The 23,362-nt window shown below is 42.1% G+C and overlaps 1 protein-coding gene across 3 annotated transcripts in view; it reads right to left on the bottom strand.

Moving 5' to 3' along the window:
* CD36 (CD36 molecule) overlaps positions 1–14,073 on the bottom strand; it is an 81,378-nt gene extending 67,305 nt beyond the window's left edge. Inside the window, exons 1-2 of one of the 3 annotated variants that reach the window (XM_030554304.1) lie at positions 14,006–14,073; positions 4,244–4,369 (exon numbers count right to left, since the gene is read on the bottom strand). In XM_030554304.1, coding sequence (XP_030410164.1) covers positions 4,244–4,309 — 66 coding nt within the window. In that variant the 5' untranslated portion in view covers positions 4,310–4,369; positions 14,006–14,073. Of the gene's footprint in view, positions 1–4,243; positions 4,370–14,005 lie in introns of those variants that run through there. The other 2 variants (XM_030554293.1, XM_030554298.1) reach the window with 2 other exon arrangements.
* Positions 14,074–23,362: the final 9,289 nt, after the last annotated feature.

Raw genomic sequence — 23,362 nt, 5'->3', positions numbered from 1 at the left:
ATTTTCACTCCATGCATCTGAAGAAGGGGGGTTTTTTACCCACAAAAGCTTATGCCCAAATAGACTTTAAGGTGCTACCAGACTCCTTGTTGTTTTTAAAGTCAAATAAACAATCTCATCTGAGAGGAAAGTGTCCTGTTCAGAGAACTGTAGTGTGGCTCTACTCAAAGTTTCTTGATATGGTATCAGATTTCTTTGACATGGGGACATGAGTCATCATCTGAGAAGCAAGCATTTGACTACCAAAGCAGACATGCCTGATAGCCAAGATGAGGTCAAATGGAAGTAGGAATTTTCCACTTTTTCATCCCTCATCCATGGTATCTTCTCACTTAGGCACCATCAGCGATTAGAGGATTCCAGCATTTGCAATCCCAGCCTAAGGCACAACAAGTACCTGAAAGAGGAGTGTAATCAATTTCTTCTTCTTCCCCTTATCCCATCAACTGGGGTAAGGTCATAGTGCAAGCATCCACCATCTTTGCCTGTCTGAGGGACCACTAAGGTCCACCTGCTTACTATCATCTTTGATGCAATCCTTCCATTACTTCTTTGGCTTTCCTCAGAGACGCTCTCCTGCCACCCTCTCCCGCTATCCTGTCTTTATTCATCTTCTGCATGCGTCTGAACCAGTGAAGTTGGTCAGCCACATCGCAGACTTTGACTTCCACCCTAATACTTTCATTTTGACATATGTGTCTTCATGTACTTTCTTTTATGGTGCAAAGACACCTCAAAGGTGGGTGTTGAATCACTTGTCTCTTTATCATCTGTACTTCTGCACCACACAGTATTGCAGGACACACCATTGTTCTATACAGTTGGGCTTTCAGTCTCAGTGGCATAACACAACCCCTGAGATATTGTTCCACCTTCTCCCTGCACTCTCCAACCTGGACTGTATCTCAGGTTCAAGCTCACCCTCTTTGATGACCGGCCATCAAGGCACTTGTACTGGTCAATCTGGCTTAGTTTCACTCCATTAAACCTTATGTCCAATGTCCTTGTGGCACCTCACCTCACATGGCCTCAGTCTTAGTCTTGCTCATATTCATCCCAGGCCAGTTTAGCTGGTCCTACCACTGGTTTGCTATTTCCTCTAGGTTTTCTTTTGAGGATGCCCATAGTGCTATTTTGTCTGCATATAGCAGTATGACATTCCAGGGTGCAATCCAGACCAGTGAGGGGCTGTGTCATCCCTGCTCTGCAACTTTGGATGCCCTACACTGCTTTGTTGCTGTAGCTTCCAGCTGGGCTGCTCACAAGCTGCCAAACAACATGCATGTCACACCTTGAGTGTCTGTGTATAGCTACAGCCCTGGCCCAGCAGCTTTGATCCCAGCAGCCTGTCAGCAAACACCAGCCACAATCTGGCTTCCGCAAGCCTTGGTTATTACTTGCAAGGTGACTCCCAACACACTCCCAGTCCTGGATTTTCCCCTCAAAATGTCTGTTCTGTAATGTCCAGCCCTCTCCTGGACAACTCAGATATTTTAGGTCTGTTATTCCTGTAAGGGAACAATATACAATAACCTGCCACCTTAAATGGAGTTACCCACACAGCTCACAACACTAGATTTGTTTTGATTAAAGAATAAAACAAGTTTATTTAACAAAAAAGATGATTTTAAGTGATTACAAGTATTAAGGCATTAAAGTCAGAAATGGTTACAAGAAAAAATAAATATAAAATACTGCCTAGTACTAAATTTAACAAACTAGACTTGGTTGAAGGTAAAATTCTCACCAGTTTTTCAGTACATTTTCAGTACAATCCAACAACTGTTTCTTTTGTCTTTTTAAGTGAAGAGAGAGAGATAGACAGGGAGAGATCACTTGGGGTGTTTTTGCCTCTCACTTTCATAGTTCAGTCACCTTTTGAAATGCTATTTTCTTGAGAATGACCCCTAGATAGTTATTTTCAGCTGAGATCAAGGAGATATGGAGTCTGGTGGAGAAGAGGTGTTAATCTGTTGTTTTTTCACCTGCATATGCTCAAGTGCAGATTTTCTTTGTCTTTTTTCTTCCCCTCTTCCTGTCTGAGGACTCCCATTTACAGCTTTTATGCAAATTGAGATAAAAACACCTCAGCTTGCTTAAGATAGGCTTGCTTGATCAGTTCTACCTAGCTGGGGCTATGTGATTTGAAACATGTGCCTTTAGCGTCCTGGAAAGGAGGTGGATTTCATAACTTTACAAACAACGGTGCTATATGCATTTCACCATGATATTAATGACCAGTAGGTTATTAGTTCTGAGATGATACCACACAAGACATATTTTGTATGAAGATTATTACAATAATGTGTCCTGTGTGAATACAGGGGTGCATTCAGTCACAAACAGTTTATCATCTTTTCCCATCGGGATCTTCCTGCTGACCTAGACCATCAATGTGATAAACAGCAGCATACTGAGGGCCAACCTATGGTGCGGTGTAACTTTCACTTCAAAAGGAACCTGTCATCTCAAAACATGTTCAGATCACTGTTTTAGGTGATCAATATAAGGCATTCATCATAGTTATTAAATCCTCGGGCACTCCATATTTCCTCAGCTCTGGTGTGAGCATCCTTCTGTCCATTTTATTGTATGCCTCTCCTAGGTCTATAAAAGCCCAGAAGCTATCCAGTTGGTGGTCTAGTCATTTCTGCATCCCTTGCCAAATTACAAAAGTAGCACCTGTGGTTCCTAGTTCTTTCCTAAAGTTGAATTGTTCTTGTCCAGGGGTGGGCAATTCTTCTAATCCAGGGGTGGGCAAACTTTTTGGCCCAAGGCCTGCATCCGGGTATGTGACAATCACTTTATCCCTCAATAGTTTCCACATTCCTGGATACTTCCCTTTTTATGAACTGGGCCCACGATAGACTTGCATCAGTCTTTAGGAATTCTTATCTTGCCATAAGCTTTAACCACTCTGCTCGCCCATTTTATGTCTCTGTCACCCAAGGCTTTCACCAGGTCCAACATAATTTTATAGGTCCTGCTGCCTTACCATTCTTCATTTCCTGGATTGCATTTCTCACCTCCTCTGTCAGGCTCCGGCACCACATTAGGATCACATGTTGGCAACTCCACTTTTGCTTCATTTGAGAAACTCTCAAAATATTTTCCCACCTCTCCTTCACTTGTTTGAGCAGCAAAGAGTCCTGTGGCACCTTATAGATTAATACGTCTGTTAGTCTATAAGGTGTCACAGGACTCTTTGCTGATTTTACAGATCCAGACTAACACGGCCACCCCTCTGATACTTCACTTGTTTGGGCATTACTAGCCACCTGCCCTTATCATCATTTACAAATAATGTTACAATACCATCCCCTTTCTCTTTGGTTCTTATTTTTGCAATGCTACAGATCTTTTTGCCAGCCAGATTTGAGTCATTTGCAGGCTTGGGTGTATAAATCACCTAGGGCACTCCCTTTGCCCTTCCTCACTGCCTGCTTGGCAGCTCACTTGGTTTCTTTGTATTCCTTTTCATTTCCATTCTATGGATTCATTTCTTTTTTCTTTACACAGAATCTCCTTTGTTTGGATCACTATTTATATTCCACCAGACCACCTCCGCTCCTCTTGTTCGTTTGTTTTTTTCCCATATACATCATCCACAAACCTCTTCCACCACTGCAATCCGTGTTCTTTTGAGGAGTTTCCACTTCCCTTCAGCTCATGCCAAATCTGTTTCCAGACACCTATCCGGTACTGATTGCAAAAACATCTTTGCTAGACTGCCCTCTAACTTTCTGTACTTTGATCTTGTTTCTTTTCAGCTGAGTTACCTCTTTGCCCAACACTGCAGCAATATTTGCTGCAAGGCCTTTGTGTTACAGTGCTACCATCTCTCTAGGTATCATTTTTCAATCCATAATTTGACACCACTGAGATTGTATTACCAATGTCATGTCAAATTGGTTTTCTACCACTAATGTGCATAGCCAAATGACTTTCTCTCTTTTTGGACCAGGTATTGGCTGTCATCTTTTGGTTGGCAATAAACAGGTCTAGAAGCACTTTCCCTTCCTAATTCATAGAGCCTAAACCTATTTCACACACCCTTGTGTTTTTGCTTTTGTGTGCAGTTAAGTCACCCAGCACCAACAGCACCTCCTCAAGGGCTGTTGTGTCCACTAGTGTCTTCAAGTCATGAAGGAAACTCTCCTTTGCTGTTGACGTGCATACAGTGAATCACAAACATGATACACTCATTAACTTGGACTCATACAGCCATCAGTCTGTCACTTACTCTAATAACTTCAAACACTGTCAGCTCTCCTCTCCGACTCCATCGTGCCCCCATTTTGTCATCCATGTAGAAGAGGTTCCAGTCTAAGCCCAACTCCTTTGCTGCATTCCCTGCCCAGCATGTTTTCTGTAGACATAGAACATCAATACCTCTCATTATTATCATATCAACTACTTCCATACATTTACCCATCAAAGTGGATATATTTAGTTTTGCTACTTTTCTGACAAACAGTATAACTTGGTTAATCCAACTGAGAATAGCTTTAAAAAAAAGGAAGAGAAACTTCTAAGCACACTAGCTGAAAAATGATCCAAGCTAGGTAGTCTGTGCTGCTGCATGAGAAAAGCAAACCTTAATTGCTAATAATTGATTGCTGAAGGTGTTTACTAAATTTTAAGTTCAGCATGTTTCTACGCATGGATACAATTTACATTTACTTGATTATTCAACTGTCCATGGCTGTCTGGGAAGAATAGATTTGCATCCATGATGATGAAGCCATGTATGCATATCTGTCCTGCAGGTACTGCTGGCACTCCAGCGAAGAGTGAAGAGGGGGCAGGGAGGGTTGGTAGCAAATAGGGCTTTTGGTTTCTGTTTAGATTTTCTGCCATTTTTGTTTACACTTTTAATAAAAACCACCACACAGACAAAGCTTTCAGGGGCTTGTTTCTTCATGGAGAGCGGGAGCAATCCAAGTTGCCATAAAGCTCAGTTTTCTGATACTTTGCACTAAATAAACATTTAACAAATCATGCTTATCTTAAAGAGCTCAGACTTTTGTTACTGGATTCTAGTGTTGCCATTTCTCCTCTTTCCAATAGCATCTCAAGAACCTGGATCGTCACCAAGTTATAATCTCTAACAGATGAATTCAACTAACAGTATAGCTCCTGTGCTGACCACAGCTCTCACTTGGGATCCTTTCCTTCCTCTCTTCTCGTCCTTTCAGCCTATCACCAACTCAGTTCTTCCCCCAGTCTACTATATGGGAGAGCTGTTCCCTATTGCTTACCCTATTAAAGAAACAAGGCAAGAACTTAGTAATAATGCAACTGATGAAATTATAAAATAGAACCCTGGAGTTCATTGGTTCTTTTGTTCTCTGTCTCATGCTCTAATAACTAGCTGAAAGACCGCTTTCCTCCTTTTTTTCTTATTCTCAGTCATAACATTTAAGATCATCAGGGATGCTTTTGTTAACAGGCCTTCACTCTGAACATGTAGAGGCAGAGAGTTCTTACTGTTGTGCTACTCAGCTCTGGAATTCATTGTCCTAGATGGAGCAAGAAAACAAATGCTGAGGTTGCTGATTTGGGTTCTGCAAAGTCATAGCTATGAGTCCCTTTGAATTAGAGGAACTGGGAGTGCAAAAGAAAACTGCTGTTTTTTTAATTTTGTTTCTTAAAGTAAGGCCAACAATTTCACATTAGGTTGCCTTAAGTTGGATACCAGGGTTTATACTCCAGCAACAAAGCAAGTGAGGTTATTTTCAGAGGTGCTGAACATCTGAAGTTCCTACGGCCTACAATGAAAGTTATGAATGCTCCCTGAAAGTCAAGCCCTTATCGAGATGTCTAAAATGGATTTAGGTGCCTCACCATAGAAAATCTAGTTTGAAAACTTAAACCACAAGCCCTTTTTTATTATAAATCAAAAGCAAGAAGCCTTTTACAGTTCTGAAATCCAATCTCCTTTGGAGAAAGGTGGCTCGTACCTTTTGCCTCCACTCAGTCACCTGCACAGGATGTTTTCTTTTCCCTCCTTCTTCCCTAGCATAGGAAGGGTGTGAGAGAGAGAAAATGAGGGATGACAAAGGAGACTAGCTCCAGAGTTTGGAGGAGTGAAGAGGAGGTATTCCAGGCAGGAAGGGAGAACAGAGAAGGGAAACAGTCCCAGCAAGTTGAGGAGAGACGAAAAAGTGAATGTGAGGAGTGGAACCCCAGCATGAGTGGGGCAAACTGCTCCAAGCAGGTTGTGGCTGAGCGCAGAGGGAAATAACACCGAGGGTGAACAGTGGGACACATTGCAGGAAGGATGGCAGGTGCACAACAGTGGGGTTAGGGGAACAGTGAGAAACACAGCATGAAGGATAGCAGGGAGGGCTGCACACTGGGAGATGAGGAGGGAAAGAAAGTGGGTGAGAGCAGGGAAAGAACATGTCCTCTCACCCAGCTACAGGCACTTCACTGGTGAATCCAAGCAGTGGATCTCAGAGCCCTCTGGGTATCCATAGGTTCCATACAGGTTTTATTTTAAAAAGTTTCCTTTGGAGATCTGGGCTCTCCAGAGAGCCGTGCACGGTACATACAAACTTGTCCAGGAAAAGCCTTATCAGGCTTCCTTCCTGATTCTCTCCAGCCCTGCAGTATGACCCTGTGCTGTGTCTCAGTGCTGCTCCCCAAATGGGCGTGTCGTTTGCCGTCTAAGCAGGCAGCCAACATTTATAGTCTCTGGGATCCATAAAAGGAGGATGTGCAGCTTAGTTTCTCTCTCTCATTGACAGGGGACAGGATTGGAAGACAGGGCACACAGGAAGTCTGAGGGGGAAGGAGGACAGTTCCCCCCTTGCCTGACCTAAGTGGTGCCCCTGGTCCAGGCTCTACTGCAATATAACAATGTTTAATAATGAACAACGGAATCCTCTTCACAAGAGTCCACAAGGACATTGTAGGGCAAAGTCAATCCTTACTCAGTGGGAGTTTCTTTGAGAAAGGACATCATAAAAGCCGAGCCAGGACTTCAGGAATTGGAACATAGTATCTAGACAATTGTGTCTGTTTCCTGTCTATAAACTAGGGAAAGTAATACTTTCTTTCTCCCACCCTTTGTCTATGTTGTATGACTGGTAGTTTTGTGGGGCAGGGATTGGCTTTCACCCATTTGTACAATGCCTAGTGTAATGGGACTGTGATCTCAGCAGGGGCCGCTAGGCATTAATGCAATGCAAACAGTGTGAATAAAAGTTCACTGATTACACAGACATTGTTAACTGAGAGTGCTTCTGAAACAATTCCATAAGTGGACAACGAAGTGAACTGATAACTACTGAGTGTTACCTTTTATGCAGGAGTAGCAGAGAAATACAGCCTGGCATAGGTCACCCTCTGCCAGATTTCAGCATTAAGCAAAGGACAGGAAGTCACGGTCTTTGAAGTTTAAGTCTTGCTGTTGTGCAACCAAGGAAGGTGGCTGATGACAGCCCACAACTGACTTTGAAGCACAGAGACTCCATCCTGATAACTCAGAGGAGGAGGAAACACTAGTGATGATTGAAATGAGAACCCACAACAATGCAAAACTAGGTAAGAGCCAAAGAAGACTCCCTAAACTGCTAGTAACAGCATATGGGGTGAGCAGGCAGCATGCGGATACCATGGTGATAAAATGAGAAAGCAAGAGAGAGGGAGAAGAAAGGGAGGGTTGGTCAAGGTGTTGAGCTCACATCTGATGAATAGGGAGAGGAACTCAACTTACATGTTCGTAGCTGTCATCTAACAGAAACCAGGCTTGTTAACATCATGGCTATGTAGCAAAATTCACTTTATTTCCTGGATGCTTGGGGAAGGGTTTGGCTGAAGGAGAGTGTAGCAACATACAGTTTGGTAGGGTTGGCTTCATGGGTCAATGTTATTGTCAGTCCAGTATGTAATTATTTATTTGTATTGGGGTGATTATTCTTATGAAAAAGCACCTGGAGATAGGATTAGACATATTTCAACTAACTAAATGGAAGGCTTCACAGTGAGTCTGGTAGTCAACTTTGCTGAAACTTAAGATGCGTCCAACCAGTGACACATTTATCTAGATTCCTAGGTTTGGAGAACAAGCTCACATAGGCCACTTTAATGAAGGGTTTGTACATTCCATTGTTGCCAAGATTGTAAATATATGCCCCCAATAGCTTCCCTGTTTTCCAGCTTCACTGTACCAAACAATTTGCCCTTCTCTACCGCAAGATCTTCTCCTCTTTTTCCCCAAATAACTTATTTTTCCACCTTCTCTATTAGCTCCTTCTCTGCCTCCAAGAACTATTCCCCTCCCTGCTTTCAACTTTCTCTACCCCCCGTCTTTCCCTTGTTTTGACTATGTAAAGGGTTAAGTGTAAAGCAGAAGAAGCAAGCTTCACCCTCATGGCTGCTCCCCCTACCACCACCTGGGACCCTGGGATTCAGCATGACACAATTGTGCCTTTGTCATCCTGATCCTGAGAGAGGTTCTGACCAAACTACAGGCCAAAGGGAGGTATCCAGATGATGTCACCACCTCCACTAGCTTCGGCTGAATCCTGAACACCACCTGGTATGTGAGACCCTATCACATCCTCTCTCCCACTCCCAGTGTGTCCTTTTTCTTCCTCCACCTTATTTCTATTCTTTCCTATCCCCTTCTTTTTGACTTCTGTCTAATAAGTGTCTGGCTTAGAGAGCCAAGGCTATATTTTGCAATTCTGCTATGAGCCTGTGACCAGAGAGGCAGCTAAGAGCAATAGCCCAAACAGCCTTGGAACAACTTTTCCAGGTCTTGATGTGGGCTGATAAGACAATATCCTGTGCTTGTGTTTTTCCAACAGTGAGGCTGCAAATGAAAGTCAACACCAGGGACTTCATTTTCTATCTTTGCTATTCTTGTCTTTCCCCTTTTGTGTGTGCTTGTTATCTTCTGCTTTCTAGGACACAGGTGTGTCCAAACTGACAAAGACTATAACCGGGTCCAAAATAGAACTAGATAAGTTCATGTAGGATAAGTCCATCAATGGTTATTAGCCAAGATGGGCAGGGATGATGCCCCTAGCCTCTGTTCACCAGAACCTAGGAATGGGTAGCAGGGGATGGATCACTTGATGATTACCTGTTCTGTTCATTCCCTCTGGGGCACCTGATATTGTCCACTATTGGAAGACAGAATACTGGGATAGATGGACCACTGGTTTGACCCAGTATGGCCGTTCTTATGTTATGTTCTTATGTTCTTAACCTTGTGGTATCACCAAGAGAAGTCCATAGATATGAGAGGCAGATTGCAGGTACAGCATTATGGGGAATTAGTGGTCACGACAGGCAAACTCTGAGCATAGCCCTTAGAGAGCCATTGTAAATTGGAAAATTTGGGTCATGGCAGGAAAAAAAAACAAAACTATGAACTGTCCGCAGATGTGAAAGTATTCCCAGAGACAGAAGGAAAAGCCTTAAACAACATGAGGGAATTTGGATACATCATCTCAAATACTAACAGATTGTGAGTTTAAAATATAGCAGAAATATGTGTCCAGATTAAGGTCAGCAACCAGTTAACCCTCAGCATAGTGCCACAATGCATAAACTAGCTGACAGAACTAGAGTGAGGTTAGTAGTAGTATTTACTGCTTCAGCAATGGACTGTCAGTGCTTGGAAAAGGAGCAGCCCCCGCTCTGAGTTGCTTACACCAGTGGTCTCCAAAATGGGGTTCACAAGAGAATCCTTCGGCGCGACAGGGGTTCATGCACAAAATTTTTTTACTGATAGGGGTGTGCGATCAAAAAAGCGTGGAGACCACTGGCTTACAGTATAACTTAGACCAGGATTAAGAAACAGACAAAGACGGAGAGTATAGTTAGGACAGAGGTGACGGCAGCTCATGAGTTCTGCTTTAGTTGCATTCCTGTTGTATCAGTTCCTTTTCTTCTATTTGTGGGTGTAGTTTTTAGAGTTAGTGGAGTTTCTTTTCCCATTCTTTATAACCAATGGTATTGTTAGTGGCAAGAAGTAGCGACTGCTAAAAGGGCAGCAGTTGTAGTTATGTGTGTTGGGAGAAGTCAGCCCCTGTGAAGGAAGTACCCTCCTTAACTGGATACTTACATAATGGTGGATGATCATATTTTTCACATATACAAGATAACAGGCATGTAATCTTCAATGGTATCCAAAGTGATAGCATCCCCACTGACTCCTTTGTAGTCAAAAATCATATAATCATATTATTAAGCCTTGTGCAGTGTTTGCCATATACACCAATGATGTGTTCTATTTGTTTAAAAAGGACAGGTTATCATAAAATGGAGGTGTACCATGCAGATCCAGATCAAAACGTTGAGGGTATTTGGATCCAGGATTTGTTTCAGCCTGTTGCATAAACAATGCCCGTTTCTAAAGATCAGATCTACACTGGAAATGTGCTGATGTTTGGGAAGCTTTGAGTCAGCATTCTGGGTCAGACCTGTCTCTAATTCAATGATTATGTGAGAGTCTGGCCAGCACACTTTCAATATAAATAATCAATCAAGCAATATTTTGGTGGAGGGAATTTGTGCATGTCTCCAAATCTGTGTGTGCCTTTCTGAAGAACCATGGTCTAGTGACTAAGAGCTTGATTGTACACCATTAACATAAGAATGACCATACTGGGTCAAGCCAATGGTCCATCTAGCCCAGTATCTGATCTTCCAACAGTGGCCAGTGACAGATTCTTTAGAGGGAATGAAGAGAACGAATAATTATCAAGTGATCCATCCCCTTTCATCCACTCCCAGCTTCTGGTAATCAGACGTTTAGGGATACCCAGAAGATGCGGTTGCATTCTTGACCATGTTGGCTAATAACCATTGATGGACCTGTCCTCCATGAATTTATCTAATTATTGATTACTATTTAATAGATACAGTTTAATTGAATCAATTTATCAACATCAGTAGGAATTTTTCCATTGACTTGAATAGGAGTAGGAACAAACTTAAGGCACAAGTCAAGGAGTTGGGAAATCTGGCTTCAGCCATTGAGTTGGCCACAGACCTGCTGCTTGGCCTTGACAAATGACTTACCCTTGATGATATGTATACACAGGACATGAAGGTGTGATTTTTAGCATGGGTATTTCTTCTGATGCACTGATGCAGATTCATGGCTGGTAAACAGTGGGAAGTGGAGCCAAGACTTCTCCCATCTGCACAAAAGGGGAAGTAACAGGGTCCAGAAGTTTTAAATTTCAACAAAAAAACAAGTTTTTAACAAGAAGTTTTATGAAAATTATGTCCCATTTTTTGACCAGCTCTATATTTTGTTGTTGGAGATTTTGGAGTGTTTTAGTCCATTGTATACGTCCTATTTCTGGGTGCACTGAAATGCAGATTTTAAAAACACAGCCCAGTGATGATCTCAGCCACCATATATTGACAATGTTTGTTAAGCCCATCTCAAAGAAGAAAAGAATTCTCTTCCTGCTTAACACAATCCCTCCACAGACAATAGGAGTAAACACATGCATTTTGTCGAGTGTCAGCAAACTTGGCCCTGAGGGAGAAGTGAGTTCCAGAATGAAGGACCCACCAACTACTAGATATAAAGATCTAGGAACTGCCACCTTGGGTGTCTCAGCTGATCCCTGCAGTTGATCAAGAGCATGATAAGTAGAGATAAGGTTTATAGGGCAGTCATGACCACAACCTTGATAGGCCAGAAACTATTCCTCTTACAGGTTTATAGTATTAGTTCTGTAGATCCCATGCTAATAGGATCACATGAGCAGTGCTTGGGAGAACTGGCCAGTTTACCCAAAAACTAGAAGGGGGAATAGCAAAGAAAGCAGCAAGTGGTAGTACAAAGGGGAAAGAAGGAACAAGGAGAAATAAGGAGGAATGTGGCAAGGAGGAGCAACAAAGCACTGACCAGAATATGCACCGAGTTGTCACTAAGAATGAAATGCACCCTGGTTAGGAGGAACAACACAAGGGTCTCCCTTAACACCACTGAGGCCTCACAGCAGATGGGAGGCCATAGCAGAGCAGTCAACAAGGCTGCCTGCTCAGCCCTTGTGCATTACAAAAGGGTCTCTGGGTCTGCGTAGTTCGGCATGGAAAGCCACAATAGGTTCAGGCCTGAGAAGGGACTGCACATTCACATTTATATGGATTCAGTGGCCTCGTACTCCAGGCACAGAGGGGAATAGCAAATCCTATTCCAGCCCATAGAAATGAACAGTAGCGATCAAGGGGCACAGGCAGCCCCTCACTCTAGCTGTGGGTCTGGATTTTGTCACCTGAAACACTCTGCATTCCACCTGCACAGAGCCTGAATTCTCAGCTTCCATGCAGGGGGAATGGATTTCATCTTTGCTGGATGGGATCTACCAGATGCTCCCCTGTCCCCGGAAGGGCGGCAGCAGCAGCAGCCAGGCACCTTTGGAAGAGAATGCAGATAGCTGGAGCTGCAATTTCAAACTTTAAAAATAACTTTTAATTAAAGGAAAATGCAAAAATGTTTAGAAAGACCTTTTCTTTTTTCAAAACATATTTAGGATGGTTCATTACTAATAAGCATAGCACCTAAATCAGCTTAGCTGCAGGAACACAAGTTCAAGCATAAAAATGAGAGGCATAAAAACCATTTATTGAAAAGCTAATCAAAATATGCATGTGCCTGTACCGTGCCTTGATGGCCTTCTAAGGAAAGCAAATTCTAAAAGCAAGGCCCTCAGCAGAGGAAGCCATACTGCCAGGCAGAGCCCAGTTGTATCAGCCAAATTCATAGTTACATGTGCTGAGAGTGACATGTTGGAAAGTGGGCATAACATGCTGCAATTTGTACATTGAAAGGGTAGAAAGGTAAAATTGTAGTAAATAAAGGAACCAGTAGGGAACGTAAAAAAGGTGTAGAATAAAGTAACCAACAGGAGGGCTTAAGAAAGCATAGGATACAGTAGTGTGTAGATTACACCTACTTACACTCCCTGTCACAGGTAGGGCTGTTCCATAGCACCTCCTGCAGAGCCAAGTGTGGTGTTGCAGCACTTCCTGCATTAGCCCACAGGTTGAGGCTGCCTGCTTGACGCAGAGCAGTCAGTGCCAAAAGCTCAGCATAGGTCTCTGACCAGTTAACTAAGAATAACAAAACGCAGCATGTGGCTGTCTGCCTTTAAGCCAACAAAAACACCACAAGGGCAAGTTCTGACCTGGCTCTACGGTTTGGGGCTAGCGATGAGGAAACCCTCCTCCTTACCCCACACTGCCCCTGAGAAGCAGCAGGGAAGCCTTCCTAACTGGCCTGCGGGCTCCCAGTTGGCCAGTGTCTCCTTCTAGGCCTCAGGAGCACCAAAGTCATGTTGGTAGCCTGGTGAGAATGGATTTTCCTTGATCAGGGAGGTGTCGGCACTGTTGCCTCCAGCAGGAGCCAGAGAAGGAGTGATAGACCCCGTCGCACCCCCAATCATTTTTTAAATTTGGACTGGAGTGTTTAAGCTTAAGTTCTGCTAGCAAATGCTCCCAGACTGATCTTAACTGCAGTGACAAGGTATATGGTTCGAGGTAGTATCTCACATAGCTGGGCACCACACCATTCACAGCTTTGGAGAGAGCAACTGGCCCCTTGAATTGCACCAGGAGCAGGCAGACTGCCAGTGCAGAAACCTGAGCAATGGGTATGTATTCATGGCTGACAGCATCCCCTGTAGCAAACTGATTGCCTTTATTTACATTCGCTGACAATAATTACAAGAGTTGACTCACACTGTAGGTGGGCAGAATGCAGCTTTCATCCAAGCATGAGGTACTTGGAAATGCATGAGGCTTAAACAGACCATCGCTACTGCTTCATATTGTGATTCTTTTATGGGTGCAGTTGCATCAGGGGTTGGCCTGACAAATACACTACCCTCCTGCCTCTTGTGTTTGAATGTAGGATGTCATTATGGGGTATTCTCAGACCATTCCTCAAAATGTATAACTTGGTAGTGAGCAGAAATCAAATATGAGGAAACAGTGCAAGCTCCCACCCCACTTAAATCCTTACCTTCTCCACCTCCTTCTCCAGCAGTGGGACCCTCTGGTAGATCTGAGGAGCTAAACTCTCTTCAACTTTAGGACCCTGTACAGCAAGGACTTGGATCCACAGAAAAATTGATCTATACTTCATTTGCCACTGCTTTGCCAGGTCTCAGGAGTACTACAGGCCTTAAGTGCCCCTGGAGAATTTCCCTGTAGGTCTGTCCAATCCTGATAGATCACCTAGGGAGAGAACAAACAATAGGCCTATTTAAAAATATAATACTGGACAATGAGGTGTTAATTGGTCAGCCCAAAAGCAGAGCTTCAAACCAAAACTGTATTGTGATTTGCTATAAATGTATTAACATGTATATACTATAAACTTCTGCTTTTGAAATCAAGCAACACATGTATTAGATTCTTACTTACATGTCAGATAAGATATAGTTTGCACTTTTTAGTTGCATGTCATCTCTACCTTGGGACTCAACCTTGGCTAGTGCACAGCACTCTACACCGGAGTTGGGCATAAATAAAGCCCTGGCTCCAAATGCTACTGAACTTTGGAGAAGCCTGGATACAGATCTAGTCCAATAAGCTGTGTTTGGAGACATGCTTTAGTCAAACACTGGTTACTGGGCTTAATACAAGATGGCTCAATACAGTAAGTGGCTGTAATTTTGCATCTTGTCTTATGCAGGAAATCAGACAAGAAGCCCATCTTTTATTTTCATTGTGGCTGTTCTAATCATGTTTTTCTTAAATAAATATATATTTAAAGAACACACTTTGAAATATACAGAGGACACCCTAACCTTCCCTAGGATTCACCTAATTTAGGTCAGACAGCATAATCTAGCTAAGAGAATTTCAAATAATTTTTCCAATATTTAACCAGTCTTCCTGAGAATAATGAAGCTGGGAAGGATTCAGGTGGTCTCAGAATGTTTCTGGTTATTTTTGTTGGATACTTATTATTTGCTCACAAATATTTATATTGATCCTGCAAATACTTAAGCACTTGGAAATTTTGCATGAGCAGACACATTGAAATATTGGGCTTATTCATGTGCACAGAGTTACACATGTTCTCATTCCTTACAGACTCAGGGACTTAATTTGTATTGTAAGACTCTGGGTGATTGATTGACATTCAAATATATATATGTAAAAGTCGGTCATATAAAGTGCATGAAATATATTCATTATGCAGACTGAGAACATACTGAAATGTAAAATTTGTATAATATTGTTCACAATACATGATTCATGGAATTTCGCAAGTTGTTTGACAAATACATTATTTGGAGAAATGTATATAAAAGAAGTACTATGGATCATTGAATTTATTTGGAGAAGAACAGCAAAATTTGTTGAACAATACTAGAGCTGTGCAGAATTTAGAATTTCCGTTCTGTGGAAAATATCACATTTCAGATTTTTTTTTCATTCCAAATCAGAACAAACAATCAGAAATCTAAGCAAGGATCCAGCCAACTGGCAATCTTTCTGGACAGCGAGGGAGCTGATCAGTTCATTTGCCCACCAGTTGGGTGGGAGGGAATCAGCTACCTGCCTGTGTCCATCAAAAGATTCTATGGAATCAGCACAGGTAGTGGCTTGCCTGGAGTAGCACTCCCTTGTGGACCATTCCATCATCCTGCTGGGGCACTGGTCTGTCTGGGAAAGAGAGGGGAAATCTCTATCCCTTGTGTTCACTGGGCACCTCTATAACCTTTGCCCATTTGGGAGGGGGGTTAGGAAGCAGAAGGGCTCCACAATTGGCTCCACAATGTCCTTAAAGTAAACATAAAATCCACTCACTACTAGGTATTCCTCAGTCTCCTCAACAGTCTTTCCTGGTCAGAAACACAGTAATTCTGCCTCCCAAACATCACTGTCTAGAACTGAAATAGACCAAAAGGCAGTCCCCCTCGTCCCCCCCGAGGATTCAGATGTGAAGGGGATCTGCCATTACATCGTTTGTCAGATCCAGGGTGGTGATGTACTCTGCCTTACTTCGTTGGTCAGGTAGTTCGTCAATATGTGGCATATGGTATATGTTAAATTGTGATACAGTTTTTGATATAGATTTCCAGAAATCTATGCAAAAACAGGTGATACCAACAGACTTAGGGACCAGCACTAGGCTTCTCCAATCACTAAATGACTCTTGGATTGCTCCCAGAGCTAGCACTTATTGGAGCTCTTGTTTCACAGTTTCCCTCAATTTCTAGAAAAGGAGTCTCTCACTTTAAGTCCAGGTTCAGTCTGGATATCATGGGCAATTAAATGGGTTCACCCAAGTTGGATAGAGAATACTGTGGAGAAGGCAGTGATCAACTGTTGGGCCTGGACCCTTTGGTCTGGAGTGAGGCTGATCCCGACTTTGACCATCCCTATCTTTGACATTCCAGTGGCCTGCTGCCTAATTTGGGTTCTGGTGGGTAGAGGCCTATAAACAGCCTTACTTGGGCCTTCCACGGCTTTAAAATATTCACATGGTAGATTTGTTGGAGTTTTCACTTGTCTATTTGTCAGATTTAATAATTCACCAGCCTCAGGCATCATATCACTTTATACAGTCTTGCCAACTTGCAAGCTAGAACAACCGCTAAGGGAGAAAGAAGCCTCATGCAGAGAGGCAGAGCTGCATCCTGATCCTTTGCCTGTCAGCCTTGAACTGTCCAGGTTTTCTCTTTTTCTTCTTCCTCCAGTCCTGGCTGCAGGTATCGCGGGGCAGGGCCAGCTGGACCCACAGGCTCACCTTTCTCTGCTGGTGTGGGGTTTCTCTGCTCTATCACAGTATGTTTCATGTCTGTTGAATCAACATTTTCCAATGAAAATGGAAAATGTTGTCTAGGAAAATTTTCAACCTACTCTAAACATCCCATTCTGGCAATTATTTCTTCCAGGGCATCATCAGCTCTACTAAGCAGTAGGTACAGAATAGATGAAATACTATTAAAAGGTATTTTTTGGTTGAATGTTATTATTATTCCCAAAATATGTGGCTAGTATGCATGGCTACAGGATCGTTCTCAGGATAGTTCTACATGCATAATAATATTTTCCTTGTATTGCTGTATCAGTAATTAGCAAAAACTGTCCAAGGGCACAGAGATTTGCCCTTGAGCTTGCTGTTGTCAGTAAAAGAACGTGGCTTTCAAGTACTGTTTACATCAGAAAGGGCAGAGTTGATTCTGAGCTATAATTGCTGAGCTCAGATTTAATGCTGAGTCAGAGGTTTTGGAAATGAATGATTTCAGGACTACAAAAGAGTGGCATTTGTACTGAAATGGGACCTTTTTAAGGTGAAACTTTAAAAACTGCACTCTCAAAATGTAACTCTTCTAATTAAGCGTTAAAAAGTCTTGTGTGTGCCTGTTGTAGCCCTTTAAATGGGCCTTCTTTTCTGCAATACTGCCAGGGTACAAGCTATCCTTAGCAAGGGCTCCCCTCCTTCTCTGTGCTTCCTAGAGCACTGCAACTCTGCCACCCCCACAGCTACAGCCCAGGTTGAAAAACGGGCATTTTTGCAAATAATTTGTCCCAGGTTTTTATTTCAAAATTCCATTTTTTTCATCCCCTCCAATTTTGAGTCTTCCTGCAGCTCAATGTATATTCACTTTTTTGTGCATGTCTATAAGAAGGCACAGAAGTGTGAAATGACCATGGGCTAACTAAGTGAAAGAACTGCACTGTGGCAAACTGGTAGAGTTTTGCTGAGACATCGTTGCAGGAGAAGCAGGGAAATCAGACCAGCTGCATCCTTTGAAATAGCATCTGGGAGGACATGTGATAATGAGAACACTTACCACAGTGAACGATTTGCTTATGTTCTGGTGCTAAATCATCACCAGGGATCACACCCTCTCTCCTTCTCCATATACATTGTAAGTAGATTAAAGATTTATTTTGGTGCATAGCCAGTTGTTGTCTTTTGTTCTTTAAAAACCACTAACAATATGAAGAAACCACATGGGCACAGTGTGGTCCCAAATAAATATGTTTATTATATATACACAGAGATGTCAAGTGTAGCTACATACCTACTGCTACTCTGACCAGTTTCTGGTGGCTCTGTAACATAGAGCATAGTAAGCCTCACTAGACGTCTCACAAACTATTTTAAGGGGCCTGTACTCTTTTCCTATAAAATACACTGGCACCTCGCTGTTATTCTTCAGAGTACTACGAAGACTTCATTCCACCTGCTTTTAAGTACGTGGACAGAAATTCTACTCTCACGTACACCAGTGAAATAACTCCATTGGACTCAGTGGAGTAACACCCATCTAAAACTAGTGTAAAAGTCAGAATCAGCACCCCAGTTCTGTAACTGTAACAAAGTGGTCCAGGCGCAGCTCCTGAAGGCCCTGCTTTGGTTTCAGTTCATTGTTTCATACACTGGGTTTAACCCAACCATATTATATATCATTGTGTCCTTCCTCTTTACACGACATTACAAATATGGGGATAATCACACAGGCACAGCTGGAGTCCAGTTGTTTATTAACTATGCACAAATACAGACCTGGCTACATAGGTACACTGCAACTACTACAGGGTATAGCTTCTCCAACAGAGAACAGAGAGGTCCACTAGGGCTCCCAACTATGTACACTTATTGACTCAAAGTGCAGCCAATGGCTTGAGTACACACACCGTTTGTTCTTAAAAGAAGAGACCAAATATTTGAACTTGGCTACACTGTTTGTCTAAAGACAAAATAGTACAATATAAAAAGGAGATAACATGTACCCTCCATCCAGGAAGAAATTTTCACAGCTTGTTTCTCTTACACTGAAGGTGTGTTTCAAAGACTTCAGCTAGTAATATTTATAGGATGATTTTACAAGCTACAAAACTTTTTACACTTTATTAAAATCCAACCCACTAGCTTGTACCAGTTCCTTAACTTCTTGTTCTGGACCTTCCTTATCTTTATTTTGGATACTAGCATTTCAGCTACTGATCTGAAGGTACATCCCTACACTTTCACATATCTTATTTTGAATACTAAATTCCACTTGAAAGTACCCACCAACTGTACCTGGTACAAAGTATTTATGCATCTTTGCTTTAACAAGGTTCCTATTTTCCAAAGTGTTGAAGGATGCTTCACATGGACAAAACAGAGTTGTGAAGAAAGCATAAAACATTCAATTAATATAACTTCCCAACCAACATATAGAATGTATATTATGTTAATACCATGCACATAATACCTATTAATGTTGTGTAAACTGCACCTAACATATATGTACTGACTAATACACTTAATGTATTCAAAAGTCCACACCAACAGCCTTAAAGTTTCACCATGACAGCAAATTTGCTTTGTAGACTTTTTTTATATATATATTTTCAGTTTAATTTTAATTTTGTTGCAAATTTTAAAGAAGTTTATTTTATTAATTCTCCTGCAGGCTTCATATTAAGAGAGCCCCCCTTCTCCCTCTCCCTACCCCAGATGCCTTTTCAGCATTTCAGCATGCCCCACTAAGTTTAATTGATACTGTGATTTTAGATCAAACATGTTTAATTTGCTCTTTAATCTTCCAGCTGCAAGCACATTAACTGAGACACAGCAACTTGCCCTTGCAACATACAGAGCCTCATTAAAGGCTTGATCTTGAGCATCTGAAACGCCCACTGGTGTCCTAGGATTAGGAAGTGCTATACTGGATCAGTCCATCTACTCCAGCATCCTATCACCCCAAAAACCAATAGAAGATGCTCCAGAAGAAGATACAAGAAACTTCATAATAAAGAATGATGGAATGACCTGCCCACAAGGGAATTTTATTCCGGACTCTCATATGCTATTGGATAGGTTACTCCTTGAAGTATGATTGCATATATTCCTTGCCTTTTTAAAAAAATCTAATCTTATGTAACAGTGGATGTTCTTAAAGGATGAAATTCACTGCTGCATATGGGGCCTGCACAAGTGCTTACATGGTGAATAACTCTTGTGCTTGTCATATGCACAGGGGTGATTTTCACCCACTGGGAGTTCCACGTGCTAAGTTCCTCTTGGCAACAGGCCATAATTAAGGGCCATCTATGGTGCTGAGACTGGTTGTGCTGTTCAGGCTGTGAGAGCACTTTTCCTGAATTCTTTCAGCTATAGCTTTGCAGACCTCTGGTGGAATGTATGCTACACAGCAGCAGCCTGTACTTGCACTGCTTTTGTCTAGATTATAAGAATGCGTTCTGGTTAAATTAGCAGGTGATTGTAGCACACACACAACTGGGGACAAATTTATTTTTGATTCGTCTTTTTTCTGAGTGGGTTGTGTCCTGATTCCCCAGCAACAGAATCACCACTGGCATGAAATCATTTTAAATCTGGAGCACATGTTTATTTTCTTTTTGAAGACTCAGAAAGTTGGAGTAAAAGAATGTATGAAGAGAGGCAATATGTAAAAGAACCAAAGGTGATATATGCATTGTACAACTTCTGCACAAACTCAAGGTGCACTCTTTATATATTGCATTAAGGATCTGAGTTTCCCTAATCCTTACTCAGGTCTTACTGATTATAATGGAGTTTTGCCTTGCCCAGACTTATAAACTGGAGTATATGGTATTTCTAATGTCTAGCAAAGACATAATTATTGATAATTATTATGAGTCCTGTGAAAGCTAACATCAGACTCAAATCTCAGGGAGCTGGGATGAGCTTGAGGATGGTTCAGGAATCTTTGTTTGACCAGAGGTCTCTGCCGGTTTTCTATGATGTTGATCAGTTAGGAGGTTTTGAATGTGAACCATTATGACCCAGCAGGTCAATGTGTTGGTCTGTATGCTATCCCAGGTGACTGAGGAATGAGTGGGCTGGAGGATATGTGAGCAGGTCAAGGTTAGGGCAATGGAGTTGAGAGAAACACATCCTTCCACTGCAGCCCTAGAAGGGGAAATGGAGCCTAGGACTGTATTCTTTCTTCCATTGAGCCCTCTTCAGGACTAGGAATCTTGGAGATGCCATGAGGAGCTGTGGCTTCTTTCCTCCTGTCAAGACTTGTGCCAAGAGATATTTGGCCAGTTTGGAGAGTCTGGCTCACAGATAGATAAGGACAGGAATGTGGCCTAGTGGTCTGAGATGAGGAATGAGAGTCAGGAACCCCAATGTCTAATCCTGGCCTGTCAGAGTGCTTGGGCTTTATTGTCTATTCTGGAGTAACTCCAGTAAAGTCACTGGTGTAAAATTAGTGTGAGGGAATGGATAACCCACTCCTCATCTGTAAAATGAGAATACAAACACTTACCTGTCTACCTCAGTGGTATTGTCATTAATTAATTTTTATAAACTCTCTTTAAGATAAAATTCTAAGTGTAATAGTTATTACATATGCACATGATTTGCTCAGTAGATACTGCCATCACTTTAAGGAACTGTGAGAGTGGCTACTGACATTTTAAAGTTCTGTGCATTGCTAGAGATTCTGCCATTAATTACTAGGTTTTATTTATTTGTAGTAGAGTAGCACCTAGAGACACCAGTGAAGGATCAGTGCTTTATTATGCTGAACAGACATGCCGTAAAAAGTTCCTGGCCCAGAGAGCTCACAGTTCAGATTATGACAAGATGCAAAGTGTTAATGAATCGAACAACTGGGAGAAGGGGCAGAAAGGAGGACAAGGAGCAGTAAAATAAGCAAGTTGCCATACAATAAGCAGAGATCACTGTTTGTCACCTGCCTTTTATATCACTGCCTTGTCAGCGTTCCAATTCTTTGATTACACGCACTCCATTAAGAAGGAAACAAACACAGAATGGCCAAACAATTGCCTCATATTAATGGCTGAAGGGAAATCGCTGAGAACAAACAAGTCCCATTCCCATAAACCCTGAGGAAAACGCATTTATGGAGGAAAGTTCAGTTCAGCACTAATGTGAATCACAGTTGCTATAGACTTTTTGTTTTTTTCATAATACAAAAAAATATATTGACTGCAAATCCACTGCAGTAACTAGACAAACCATCATGAATTATTCTGAATGAATTTCATGTCCTACTGTTGTTACAATTCTTCTCCTCAGCACCCTTGCCACTCATAGGCTCCAGCCCTGAAGTCCAAATAAAGACAATGGATTACCCACATGATTAAAGGTTGCAGGATAAGTCCCCTGCCGGGGGAAAAAAGGCTCTGAAATCCTTGTAATTTTCTGTAAAGTACCTAAGTGGCTTTGCTGTGATCTGGCATCCACTGCCAGGCACTGTGGTGCACCATTTCACTGGAATTTCAGGAAGCAGAGAGAAACTGTTGTTAGGAGCTTTGGGAGTAGTCAAAAGGACTATTTTGGTGGACGGGCTAAATATGTGCAGTGGTATAGTGGCATACCATTCCACAGACGAGTTTGTGCGTGAGGGAGAGAAACCATGCCGTGCAAAAGGAAAATCCTAGGATTTCTAAGGGATTTGGCCTTCGTTATTGAATTCTATAAGGAGGCCTCTAATTTTGAGTGCTCAACATGACATGTTAACTTTTAATATGATAATGATACAAGCTGTGTATGCTAATTCTTTTCTAATGCTTCGAGCGCCTTGTCTTTATGTGATTACCATGAGTACAGACAGAACAATTTTTAATACATAGTAACCTTCATTCCCCTTATCTCTCCTGTTTTTTTTTTAATGTTTAAAAAACAGAACACACACTAATATGAGTAATAACATACCAGGATTTATATAGCAATGATCACATTATTGTGCTAGGCAGATATATTGCAATAATTTTGCAGCATCAAATTAATTTCTTGTAATAACCTTAATATGTCACTTTAGTTATTCATATATTAACTGTTCGAATCCACATGCCTTAGCTTTATTGTGGCGGTCTGTTCTTCACTGAACTCATCTGGCACCTTGTTTCTCCTGGAAGTGTGTATTTCCCAAGTGGCAGTCTTGTGCGCATTTAATGTTTCTTGACAGCCTTAATTAAATGCACTTTGGGAACTGCTAACACTGTCATCTGAGAAATATTTAACATGCAGGGGAAAAGTCATAGGGTGTGTGTAATCCTTCAATAAAAGACCCATGGCGCTGAGTCTTAATACCCAGATCAATCGACTCATGCTCGAGCTGCAGGGCTACAAATAGCAGTGTAGACATTCCAGCTTGGACTGGAGCCCAGGTTCTAAAACCTGTCAAGGGAGGAAGGTCTCAGAGTCTGGGTGCCAGCCCATGGTAGAACAACTTCACTGCAATTTTTAGCCCTGCAGCCTGACCGTGCAACTCCAAATCAGTCGACCTGGGCTCTGAGACTTGATGCCCTGGGTTTTTCTTTGCAGTGTAAACACAGTCTAAATGCTGTATGTCCTTCTAGTACGAGCACATCTGTCCCAGTCTTTAGGATGCTTATTGAGACC

This window comes from Gopherus evgoodei, chromosome 1 (assembly GCF_007399415.2).
Source record: "Gopherus evgoodei ecotype Sinaloan lineage chromosome 1, rGopEvg1_v1.p, whole genome shotgun sequence".
In the NCBI taxonomy this organism is placed as follows: Eukaryota; Metazoa; Chordata; order Testudines; family Testudinidae; genus Gopherus; species Gopherus evgoodei.
This window is presented reverse-complemented; position numbering and strand designations above follow the sequence as displayed.